At 42.3% G+C, this 12,960-nt stretch overlaps 1 protein-coding gene across 1 annotated transcript in view; it reads right to left on the bottom strand.

Annotated features, from left to right (window-relative positions):
* The window catches only part of trrap (transformation/transcription domain-associated protein), a 104,177-nt gene that overhangs the window by 63,879 nt on the left and 27,338 nt on the right, over window positions 1-12,960 (bottom strand). Inside the window, exons 31-43 of the mRNA XM_073866823.1 lie at window positions 12,748-12,816; window positions 10,098-10,217; window positions 8,611-8,730; window positions 8,167-8,331; window positions 7,898-8,079; window positions 6,636-6,834; window positions 4,321-4,449; window positions 3,545-3,811; window positions 3,223-3,429; window positions 2,596-2,754; window positions 2,383-2,514; window positions 2,143-2,253; window positions 1,914-2,060 (exon numbers count right to left, since the gene is read on the bottom strand). Coding sequence (XP_073722924.1) covers window positions 1,914-2,060; window positions 2,143-2,253; window positions 2,383-2,514; window positions 2,596-2,754; window positions 3,223-3,429; window positions 3,545-3,811; window positions 4,321-4,449; window positions 6,636-6,834; window positions 7,898-8,079; window positions 8,167-8,331; window positions 8,611-8,730; window positions 10,098-10,217; window positions 12,748-12,816 — 2,007 coding nt within the window. The remainder of the gene's footprint in view (window positions 1-1,913; window positions 2,061-2,142; window positions 2,254-2,382; window positions 2,515-2,595; window positions 2,755-3,222; window positions 3,430-3,544; window positions 3,812-4,320; window positions 4,450-6,635; window positions 6,835-7,897; window positions 8,080-8,166; window positions 8,332-8,610; window positions 8,731-10,097; window positions 10,218-12,747; window positions 12,817-12,960) is intronic.

Genomic DNA, 12,960 nt, shown 5'->3' with positions numbered 1-12,960 from the left:
AATTTGCGTGAAGAAGCTGGCGTTTTTACGCACACTTTTATGTCATCGGCTATATGCCACTGCTGTATTGCACTGTTACAGTTAACGATTATACGATTGATTGATCGTTAATTTAAACGATCATCGAATATGGGAAAATATGTGAACATTTTATCCAAATATACGGTTATTGTACGCAAAAAAAAAACATTTCTATGGTATTTTATGACGCCATTTTCTGCCGACATAATTTTAGTACAAACAATTTTTTTATTAGGGCAAGTAGTAAGACAAAACCATAAAGTGTTATAATGAATAAACCATTAATTTGCGTATGCCAAACAGTGCACATGTTGGTACAATGAATGCAAAATCACGTTAAATATAGGTTCTCACTGAAAGGAGAGACGCATATAATATTGACAACAGAGTTAAATATGGCCCCTGAGGACCAAGGGACCTACAAGCAGATTTGCACAAAGCTAAGCCCAGCCCCTAAATCCTGTTGTTTAATCACTGACAATCCAGCACAATGAGATGATAAAAGGCAATGGGATTTGCGGAGCTGTTCATTAGCTCAGATAAGAGAGCAGCTCACGCCCTCACAGTGCTTTGGTGCACAGAAGCTGAATGACCTGCTTGTCAAACTCGTACCATAGATAGATTGGTACTGACCTATTCTGAAAATAAAGAAATATAGATTGGAGGCATGGCAGTACAGAAATACTCCCCTGATTGGCACAAAAGTAGAGACACTGCATGACATATATACAATGAAATTTGAAAGAGCTAAAATGAGTTTATTGGGAAGGAATACGTAGGCTAATCCCAAAATATAAAGATTATCCGCAACTTGAGCAAAAATACAATGCGTCACTCACTGTCAGTATTTGCCCTTGAATAGACAGCTGAGTGTCACACATACAGAAAAAAAGCATGCAAGGTTGCTGCCTTCAAGGCATGCTGAAATGATGGTATTTATGAGATAAATGTAAATGAGCGTCCTAATTACAAGTGGGATACAGATACAAATCTTGGCATACAGAGATTGACGATTAAAATTAAGAATCAGAAGATTTCAGAAGCTTTTGAAACTGATCCTTTCCTAGAATTTTCTGAGGCAACACAAGAATAATAAAATGCTTAAAGAATCAATTACACACCTAAAGCGTGTCCTGATCCTCAATTTATTGCCAAAAAGCTGTTGTCGAAGTAAAAGGAGAAATTGCCAAAGGCATTCATGTTATTCCAACCAAAACAACATTGCAATTCCGATTTCCAAGAATTTTCCATGTGGAATCTGATCTATTGATAAGCAAGGGTAATAAAAAGATTCCTCTCTGCACACCGAGTAACTGGGCCATATCATAAGTGTTTCCATCACAAATGTCTGACACTGGCACTGTGCTGGGAGGTTACAGTAATAATAGTGCAGATAGTTGAAGTTCACAATGCCTGAGAGATGTTTTCTCATATGACAGCTGAATTAGTCACACCGGTGAACTTCAAAGAAAGAAAAATCAGTCATAAGAGCAGCAATATCGATTTGGCGGGTATCAAAACCGCTCTTGGAAAGGCACTGGAGGTAATGAAGATGTGAGAGGAACGGCATATGACAAATGACAGGAACACCAAAAGATCCTCTCCAGGATGAAGACTTCACTCTTTAAACTTTTTTAGAGGACTTTTTTCAAAGATGACAAGACAGGATTCTTTGTACTTTTCAACCCCTTTCCTCCAACCACTTGATATATAATGGCCACTTTTTTCATGACCTAATAAATTCATGGTGGATAAAGTACCACCCTCCAATTATTTTATTTTAATGAATATCAATGTTTTATTCAGATTACAGAAATAATTCAGTGTTTCATATTGATCTTAAAGGCAAAAAGGTGGCCATTGTTTGGTTAACTAATGGCTTTCAGACTCACCACAGTCATAAGGAGCTTGTCGAACCACTGCAGTTTAAGTTCGGCACGAGGCCACATGTCCGGTCTGAGTGCTGTCTTCATCAGGTTCACGCAACGGCGCGACAGCAGCTCACCGGGAGAGCCAGCTACATTAGTGCTTTCATTGACCTGCAAAAGCAGAAATAGCAGTAAACTTTATTTTTAAACTTTTGAGAGATTCATTAATCGGGAGCAACATTTCTTCATTGACCTGGCAGGCAATGCGGATGAGGAAGTTGACCACGGTATCAGTTTGCGGTTTCTCCACAGGTTTGGTAAGGAGAGCCTCGGTGCCCGGCATAGACTGACTGCGGGCGAATACCTGCTTAAACCGACACAAACACAATAAAGCTGATTTATTAAAAAGTGGCAGAGTCCATCAGGACAGAGAGAGCGAGAGGCTGATTTCAGCGGTCACACACAGGCCACGGTTGGTTTAAGGTTTCCTTACCGTGCCGACAGCTCCAGCGGGCGTGCGAAATCTCTTCACGTCCTGCGCAGAGTCGACGGATATTCCTCTTTTTACAGCGGAGGATCCGCTCGTACCCTCGCCTACATTTCCAGGATCTGCATCGGATTCCGTCTGCAAAAATAAATTGCGTTGTAGATCTCGATCATTTATACAAAGCATTTTGTTACATGACATTTATGATAAGCGACAAACCTGCTGGTCTTTGATTCTCTGGAGCTCCCATTTGATGACCACCTCAGCCAGATCCACTGCTAACTTCCTTTGCTCGATAGTCACACTGGGTGTGAAGCCCAATCGCTGCATTGCGCTGATCATGTGCTGAACCAGGTGATGTCTAACAGGGTAATATACCTGTGCACAGAAACATGAGAGGTTTAGGCTAACCTCAGTAAATAGAAAATGCTAATTTAAACATTGATAAACAGAATAAATCCTGATATATTCAACAAGTTTGCGACTTACATAAAACTAAAGCAGCATGATGATTTTAATGTGCCCAAACAAGGGTTAAAAAGAACATGCCGACGTTTTGAGACTAGCTTATTCACTGTATCCCCCAGAGTTATACAAATCACCACATATAAATAGAAAAAGTTGGCGTTATTCACTTATTGGAAGCAGTATGCTAGCTGGAGCCATTTACTTCCAGTCTTTGTGCTAAGCTAGGCTAACGGTGGGTGCGTCAGACAGAGTTACAGCACGCACGGAGATGAGAAAGCTATGCATGGACTTATCTAACTCTGGGGGATACGGTGAATAAGCTAAAGTCCCAAAAAGCCTTTGGTGTATTGTGTGCATGAGTCAACTGAAGTCACATACTCTGAAGTGCTGTACTATAAGGTGCAGTATATGGACCAGCTGAGGAACTGTGTGGCCCTCTTCCACGATAATCTTCCGGGTCCAGTGTGTGAGCATCTGATGGCCGTCCTCCATCCGAGCAGGAACCGCAGGCGTGAGGATTGCCATGGCCTGACGGACGATGGCGCGGGCCTCCATGGTGTGAGCCTTCAGAAGACTGTGGAAAACCTGCATAGAACAGAAACGTCAATGTTTAGTAGCGGTTCACAACAAAAGACAGACTTTAGATAAGAGTAGTGAGTTTTCACCAAAGAGTTAATTTCATTCAGTTTGTTTCTATTACCTGTAGTACAATCTTCTTGTGAATGGCAAACTTGGCGATTATATGAGCCAGTAGGAGGTGGCCGCTGTACTTGCATGCGGGGTCCACGCATGTTTTGGGGAGCAGGCAGGGCCAAGCGAAGGTCATGAGACGCCTCAGCTTGCTGTTCCTACTCTTGTTGTTGTCATGGATGTGATGAGGAGCGTGTTCAACCAGCAGAGTGGAGAACTGAAGCAGGTAGATCCTTAAAGAGTCTGCCAGGTCCGCCTGTTTCTCAGGGTCCAACACCTGGAAGAAAATATTTTCAGGGCGACGTCCATTACAAACATGCAGAACATGTTTTCAGATCTATTAAATTTAGTCCCCTAAATCTTTAACATTTGCTTGCTTATTTAATTTTAAAGGAGAACAGGAAATGATGATAAGAGCGCAGTTAAATCAGACAATACCGAATTAAAAGCTAAATTTAACATTAAACGGTCGGTCCCCTGTCAGAGGTGAAAAAAACAAAGCCTAGAAACAAATAGACTGATTGGTTTGCTCTTTGTTATAATTACAGCCAGGAGGGGAGAGACAATCAATTTTAAGCGTGAAATAAATGAAGACATTAACCTCCACCTTTCCGTCTCATCAGATTTGCTTTAAAAGCAAACGCTATGACCTTTAGTGTGGCCTTGACATTTCTGGCCAGTAAAATAACAGCCAGAGGTCACACTAGGTGATCTGGTGACTTGATGAAGAGGGAGTGACAGCACAGCCATTGAAGCCAAATCGGTGATGCTGGCGAAAGTTGTTACCTTGGTGATGAAGACGCTAGTGATGCTCTCAGGGTTGTCACCCTCTGGATTGGGTGGCCCCAGCAGCTGCTCCCCTTCCCCTTTCTCAAAGCTGGACAGGAAGGCTGGGTTCAGTATGTGCTGCAACACCTGGATAGTGGAAACGAGGCACAAGGAATTTTATTGGATACTGAAATTGGAACACTGAAAATCACCCCCCACAGACTAAAAAACAAACCACTTGCGTGCGGCGTGCGCCTACTTGCGTGCGGCGTGCGCCTACTTGCGTGCGGCGTGCGCCTACTTGCGTGCGGCGTGCGCCTACTTGCGTGCGGCGTGCGCCTACTTGCGTGCGGCGTGCGCCTACTTGCGTGCGGCGTGCGCCTACTTGCGTGCGGCGTGCGCCTACTTGCGTGCGGCGTGCGCCTACTTGCGTGCGGCGTGCGCCTACTTGCGTGCGGCGTGCGCCTACTTGCGTGCGGCGTGCGCCTACTTGCGTGCGGCGTGCGCCTACTTGCGTGCGGCGTGCGCCTACTTGCGTGCGGCGTGCGCCTACTTGCGTGCGGCGTGCGCCTACTTGCGTGCGGCGTGCGCCTACTTGCGTGCGGCGTGCGCCTACTTGCGTGCGGCGTGCGCCTACTTGCGTGCGGCGTGCGCCTACTTGCGTGCGGCGTGCGCCTACTTGCGTGCGGCGTGCGCCTACTTGCGTGCGGCGTGCGCCTACTTGCGTGCGGCGTGCGCCTACTTGCGTGCGGCGTGCGCCTACTTGCAACTTGCAAACACTGTGCGCCTACTTGCAAATGCAGGTCCCAGAACCCTGCCCTGTTTTTGCCTTATTTGACCTTAAATTGCCATAGCTTGAGAAAAATGTATTAATGGATTCATATGATTAACGTTTTTAAGCATACATTTTAAATCCCATAAATTGATTAAATGTGCGTAAATTATCAACTTTGGCAGTGCAGAGAAATAAAGCCATTAAGAAGTGCCAATGACAGAACAGATAGGGACAGACACAGTTTGGTGGCTCACAGTGATATTAATCAGTCTGATGAACGCTATACAATACCCAACACTGGTCTATTTTCGACTGTATGTTTGCAGAGCCTCAAAGATCCCAATTCCCTCAACCTTGACTTTCCAGACCTCAGCTCTCGTGTTGTATAATTAGTGTCTCTGAACGCTAATGACTTCTTTTCCAATGTACATTATTAAGACAAACAATACTGAGAGATAATAACCATGTCATACATTTTTCAAGTGTTGCTACAAGTACGATAAAGCTAGCTCTGTGCTTCCCTTTAACAGAGGTTAGAGTCTGTATTGTCAGAGATGATTGCGGTAGTGCATGTTAGCTGTTGCGTGAGTGAGAGTGGGTCTATTCAAAAATAAGCTGCTCCATCCGAGGGCCATCAGGCTGCAGGTGTTCCTTTAATACCCCTCATTCTAATGAGGCCCTCCACTGCTTACATGAGTGATGGATCGCAACAAACCCTCTTTTGCACAATCCATCACATCCAAACCACAAGGCTCCATCTGCCTGCAAACATCACCTTAAACATGTATTCTGTTAAGAGCATGCAGCTGTCAAGGTCTCCTGGGGAATGTTCGTGATGCAGCGTCTGTTTGGCTACGAGGGGTGATTTAGCAGAGCAAATATGCGCTTAGCAATAAAAACAGCAAAGATTATGATCTGTAATGTTATTGTTATTGCTTCCCTTATACCTTATTATTTAAGCATTAACTGATCTAATGACTTCATCCAGGTACTTTTTTATCCTTTATGTGGTAAAGTGGCAGGTTCTGTATATGGGTTTGATTCTTTGGGAATGCATGTATTGTATTATTATGCAATGCCTTGATGCAATGTCAGTTGATTTTGATCTGCTAAACTGTATATTAACTTATTTTCACTTGCCTCCTAAAACCATGTGACAATCTTTAGCAGTGCACTGTCCCAGCAAAAAAAAAAAATCCCACTATCATCCATTTCCAACAACATCTGTGCTTTTTAAAGGCATTGGTTGATGGTAAGATGTGCCAGTCCCTGTTGCCATCTAATCTAGTGCATGCATATTCACTAAATTCCGGTTATTATTAAGCCAGATTAAATGGCCAGCGCTAAGGGGGCATGACAGCAGAAATTTGACCACAGAGGTGCTTATTGTAATGCTGACAGCGGAGTGTGAAAAGTAACACCGTCTACACTGTCGCTGGATCCGTCATGCTTGTGGGCAGCTCGTAATCAAATATCAGAGGTCATTGTAAAGACAAAATTGAGAGCGTTTCCTACCATGTTAAAATTCCACAGATGGCAGATATGCGCATATCCTCACCTTTGCCTTAAGCTCATCATTGAAGTGCGGGTCATTGAACTCCACAAAGCGGAAAAAGAGGGCCCGTTTGTGCGTTATGCTGTAGTTCTTAGGGATCTCCTCCTCCATGTACTCCTTCAAGAAAGTCATGTTGCACAGGAAGCGGCCCGTAAAGGCTCTCAGCAGCTGAAAGAGCAGCTCGATCTCAGAGTAATTGCGCCTAAAGGATAACATACAATTACTGTGTAAAAATCACATTGATGGTAAATACATTTGTTTCCTATGAAGCTGTGTGTACCACACACAACAACGTCTCTATTCCATCAAGAACCCCAACACCCTCCATATGTCATTGGTCCAACAAATAGAACTACCCAAATCAATGCCATTGGGTGATTCTCAAGAAATTAGACTTATGAGGCGTCATGAAACATTTTGATAGAGTAAATGCAAAGTATCAAAATAGGAAGCATACAGTTACAAACATCTCTTCACGTACTATTTTGCACATGATTTCAAATGATATCATACAAATTTTTTTCACATTTAATGGGAAAATTTTCATTACCGCAAGTGTCCATGACTGCATTTGGGTTCTTTGACATGGAAATATTTATAATTTAAAAATCTAAAAAATAAAAAGCTTCAGTGCATGTCATTCTATAAACATTTACAGTAAAGAAACATGTGGTATTTGGTGATCATTGGTAATGTAGAGACAATAATAAGGAACATAAATGTGTCCAAGAAAAAAAGTTTCTCATCCTCCGCAACAATTTTCAATCATTGTTTAAGCCCTCAAGGAACTAACTATTCAAAAAAAAAATTGTTGGAAGGAACAAAATTGACTGTGATACTCAAGATGGCTACCAAGTAAGCAGTTCTTTTTTTTTCTCAAGATAAAAATAGAAATTTTGTTTGTCATAGTACCTAGACAACTTCTTAGTTCTCATTACGGAAACATGAGTTTGTAAATGCATATATTTAATGTAATATCGTGTTGTGGTGATGTTAATTTTTTTATAAGATAATCTAAATTTTTTTTATAATTTTATAGGAAATATGTTATAAATCCTCTAAAAATAATGGTTATAGTAAGTACAGACCTTAATCTTATATGTGCAAAAACAAAAAATTGGCTTCAAGGGCTTTTTAAAAATTCTGATGCTGGACACGGATTTCGTGAGAATGGACACTGGATCTCGTGAGAATCACCCCATTGGTTCAATTTAAATGTAAGATGATGAGTTAATTAAATGAACAATTTCTTAAGAATCACTTACTTGCAGTAGCTTAACAGACAGAAAGCTAGTAGTTTAGGTTCCTTCCAGTTCGTTGCAGCCATGTTGTCTTTGCGGTGGCGTTCTTGGAAGGCCTCGCTGACCCACACACGCCTGAGCTGACTGACCAGAGAGTGCTGCCCCGCCAACCAGCCTTCATCATTTTTCACTATGATGCTAATAATCTGAGGAGCGTGAGTTTTTAACATTTAATATTTCCAAAACATCAAATCTAAAATTAAACGGCTTCAATGAAGACAACTATGGCCAACCTTGATTGCTTGAAACTGAAGGTCCAGACGGGATGTGCTGGTGGAGGGTGACCCAGGCCTTACAGTTGCTGCTGGACCAGCCGGAACCAATAGAGGGACAAAACGATTCGGGTTGGAGGCCAAGACGTCTCTAAGGGGCTTGGCATCTTTGTGTTTCAAGAAGCTCTGCAGAGGTAAGAACAGTAAAAGTTGTAGGTTTCTGCAGCTTAACTGGAAGGGAACATGGAAAGGAAAGCAAATCCCAGGAAAGAGACATATTGATAAAATATATACTTTGTATGCATTGCAAGGCACATTGGATGAAAGGGTGCACCAAATGAATAAATCTAAATGCAAGTTCAAAAACAGCATTTTTAGCATAATCCATTGCCACCACTGATGGCAAGCAATTTTTCATAAAAGCATAACTGTTTGGGCTTATACAAGTAAAAGGCAAAACAATACCATAAACATGCGGCTCCACTGTGGGTCATTGAGCGTTGCCTCCATCATGAAAAGCTCCACTGTTTGTGACGGATGACGTGTCAGGAACTTAATCAGTGGTTCTCTAAAGGGACTGCCCGCCTGTAGGGGTACAAAACAACAAATACTCTTATAAAACTGAAACATTATACTTAACAGCCTTCAAGGAATGTCAATTTAACGTTTAGTTTGCATATCATGGCCTCTGACCTTCATGTCATAGGTAGGCCTAATACCCAAATTATTGATGCAATTAAAGGGGGGTCTAATGCTGCCTTTACACCAGCCAAGATAGAGGCGTCAATCGTGAGTGATTTCAATGTTAAGTCAATGTGAAGACGTGCATCTGGAGGTCTCGTGGCGCAAATGAGGCGTTTAGCCCGGCGTGGTAGATGCGATTCCGCCTCATTCATGCATCCAGTTCGCGCGAATGGCGCAAATAGCATTTCCGCGGCAAACGCGTGAGTTGAAAAATTTGAGCCTTGGCGGAAAAATGCGCCGTGTTAACCAATCAGGAGCTTGCTTTAGTAGTGACGTGATTACAGGAAGCGAGAAGAAGCCCCTCCCATGACGCGAATTTCCACATGAATGCATCAATGACTAGAATTTCACGCGTGAATGAAGCGAGTACACTCAAACTGTTCAAGCGGCACACTAGGCGCGGTAGATGCGATTTTGACTCCTTAAACACGGCTGGTGTAAACGCAGGGTAATAGTATTTCAGTGGTATTGCATTTTGATTTAACAGTTAAAGAGTTTGATTTCTCATGTGCAAAGAACCATTTGGACATTTTGAGTATTTCTGCACTTCTCTGGGTTAATTTTTTCGACTACTGATTTGGTTGCGTAAAGAGTACTGAAAGTACAGTGAAAGTCCTTATATGGGCACTTCACCTGGAATAGCGCATACACACACCAACCAAAAGCTGACACGAAATAAACGTCACCAAAGAAGTGGGTTTTGATTTGTGTTGGAAATTTAAGCTTGTTCAGCTTCACAAAGAACCCAGCATTATGGAACCCATGGATGTAGTTTGTTTATCCCAGGTAGAAGCGGAGTTGTGCTTGTGTGTTAGTTTAAAACTGGATTTCGATGAAATGGGGCGGTCTCAGTGATAAAACAAGTGGGTCATGAGTCGCAGGCGGTAAGTAAAATGGCATCAAATGTCTGTTTTTTGGCAATCGGCATGTAAGTGCATATAATGTAAACGACACAAACATGTAGTGAATCATAAGTTATACAGAGATAGTGGGATAATGTTTTGTGTGTGTTGCGTGCCGGTGACTGCGCTGTGCTTTTTCGAAAAGTAGCAATCCAGCTGATCTGTCTTTTATAAATCTGATAAAACTCTTTAAAGATATGAAGGATGCAATCCTACTCTATGAGATTAGCAGAAACAGTGTGTGTTTTGTACCCTTTAAAACTTAAAGTAGCATCTAAATGTAGAGGCAATCGACATGTGTTGTACCTCTATGAGCATGGCCCTCTCAGTCTTCATCACCACTTCAAGCAGAGGTTTGACCAGGGTCTGCGGAGCAGCTGGTATCAGGTGGAATAGGTTTATAATGGCTGAGCAGATCCTCATTTCCTGTGGGGATGAGAAAAACATATTGCAGTAATGGTTAACCCAACAGCGAAAACCCTGGAGTACCTCCTGTGATGTATATATAATCAACAGGGAAGATCTGCTGGGAATATCAGAGGGGCGAGATAAACAGTTTCTGAAGTTTGAAAACGAATGTGCAGCAGCCATCGCCTAGATCCAAGGGGCATCATATGGTAACAGATTTGCCTCAAATGTAAAACACAGAGATCAAGCACTACACCACAGACACAAAGATACGGTTACAAAGACTTCACCAGCACAGAATAAACACGAGTACAATGAGAGCGGAGCCAGTGGACCACCATCTCACCTCTACACCTTCCATGGCAGGCTGCGCCAGAACAGGAGACAACAAACAATCAGCAAAGCAGTGTGGGTAATGAGTAATGTACGGACTGACAGCATGAATCTGACTTGATGTATGGTGATTCTGTGACGGTACATTCACATGGGACAGAAGCGTTAACGCTTGACGGACGGCTTGTCTGAAGTGTGGCCAACAGCCAATAACAGTGGCTCTTGGCAATACACATGCTCCGGTCTTCCATAAACGTAAATGGCTGGCTTTGCCTAGGTTATTTGCATAAAGCGATCTGATTGGCTGGTGTACGTGTTGCCGCCTGAAAAGTTGAGAAGTTTTCAACTTTCGCAGTGACGCGACGCCGACGGATCCACAATTTAGTTCGGCAACGCTTGACGTCACCCATTAAAAGTGAATGGGAAGCGTTAACGCTTACCCTACAGTCACATTAGCTACAAAAATGAGCGACACGCACTTGCTTGATGGGCGTTCCTTGGCTAGTTTCTAAAAGCGGTATCAAAAGTCACTTTAGAGGTATTGTTAAGTTACAAGAAGGGTGTTTTTGGATTTAAAAGTATTTATTTCTCGATAAAAGTAACAAAATATATGAGATAAAATGCCAAACTTATCAGATATATACATAAATACGCATTTTCCACCATCTTGAATTATTTTCTCAGACTCGACTACAGACCTACCTCACGCTGCTTCTTCACTCCGATTGGCAGTTGCTTTGTCACATCGCTCAGCATTTGCATAAAATAGCCTGCTTGTCTATTTTGGCCCCGCCTTGCTCGCTCAGTGGCGAGCTCGTCGCTTGTTGCTGGCAGACGGCCACTCCCATTAAAAATGAATGGTAGCCTGTCGCTCTGTCTCTTGTAGCTAATGTGACTGGGGGGGTTTCGTCCCGTGAGAACGTACCATGAATGGTGTGTGATGAAGCTGCTAGCATGCATCGAAGTAATGTTTGTAAGGAGACGTCTTGAATTAGAACTGAATGGGCATCATTTCAACTGGAGTCCATCCGAATGTCCATTGATTTTAGTATGTAACTAAAGCTGTGAGAAATCTCGCAATCTTGATTAATTAGCGATAAACTGAAATGCAAAATGGACCGTATCCAAACACAAAAAAGCCAGCAGAGGCTGTGCATTATCATCACCCTGAGATCTCCATAAAATAAAAGTGATCGACTATCTTCTAATGTTTCGAGCTGACTTGTGTCAACAATTTGTCTATAGATATCTGCAATATAATATTTGCAATATTGATGTCAACCAAGAAAAAGCAAAATCTCTAAGGGCTTCATCTTAATATATTTGGGACACTTTCGAGATATTTTTACACCAACTTGAGAACAGTCTGCTTTTTCTGAGCATGCACTCTCATAAAGGACAAATCTAAACTTTGTGTCTCTCCTTAAATTTGACCTTCTTTATCCCAGTATGACTTCAACTAATCTTCTGAAAGTAGCGTTCTGGGCCACCCTACACCCCTGAAACCAACTCATTGTCATGTATGGCCGGTCGTTCTGTCAATGTTGTAAGAATATTAAGAACTGCAGGAACAGAGGGCCAATTTGCATGTAATTACAATACATTTTGGAGGTAGGCAGGGCAAGAAAAAGACCAAAAGAGTGGCAGCTCTTTTTAGAGGTGAGGAAACAGCAAGCTCCCCCCTCACCTTTTCTTCCTCTACAAGGTTATCTGTCCAACAAGATAACAAGGATCCAGAACTCCAAGCAGACCCAGGGGCGGCTGGCGCCTAATTAATCATTGATTGTAATACGGTCACTCACAGAGTCTAAGCGGGGTGATCCAGTTCGACGCTTGTTTCGCCTCACAGCAACTATAAATCCCTTATGTATGGGGCTCAACAATGAGGATTAGATCCTGGTCACGTGAAGTTAGATAGTTATTGATAAAAATGATACATTTTTGATGTCTGAAGACTGAAATAAAAAATCTAGTGTCAATACACGACAAACCCCTGCACTGTAAAAAAAAAATGCAGTGTTTTCGTCAAATCAACATATATTTTTATGCTACTTTAACTTAAAAAGTAGGTTAAACAATTTTAAGTTGATTTTATAAGTTGTCGCCTTTTCACAAGCCAAAACATTTTGGCAATTCAACTTACTTTTTTAACTTCATGCTGCATTTTTTTCACAGTGCGAGCACCGGATTAATGCAAAAACAAGCTTGTACTCACACTGCCGTCACTGCGTTGGCCTCCTTTATGTGTGATGACCACCACCTCCATCCATTTGCGCAGATGTTGCTGCAGGAACAGGAAATGCATGAAGTTTGTACTTCTGACTGTATTTAGACTTTTTGAATAATGCAATATACTCAGCAGCAGTCATTTTTAGTAACCTTTATTACCAATTAAACTATAAACAGCATCCTTGACTTGTTATTGGTT

This window comes from Misgurnus anguillicaudatus, chromosome 4 (genome assembly GCF_027580225.2).
Source record: "Misgurnus anguillicaudatus chromosome 4, ASM2758022v2, whole genome shotgun sequence".
Lineage (NCBI taxonomy): Eukaryota > Metazoa > Chordata > Actinopteri > Cypriniformes > Cobitidae > Misgurnus > Misgurnus anguillicaudatus.
The sequence above is the reverse complement of the archived record's forward strand: the minus strand, read 5'-3'. Positions and strand labels throughout refer to the sequence as shown.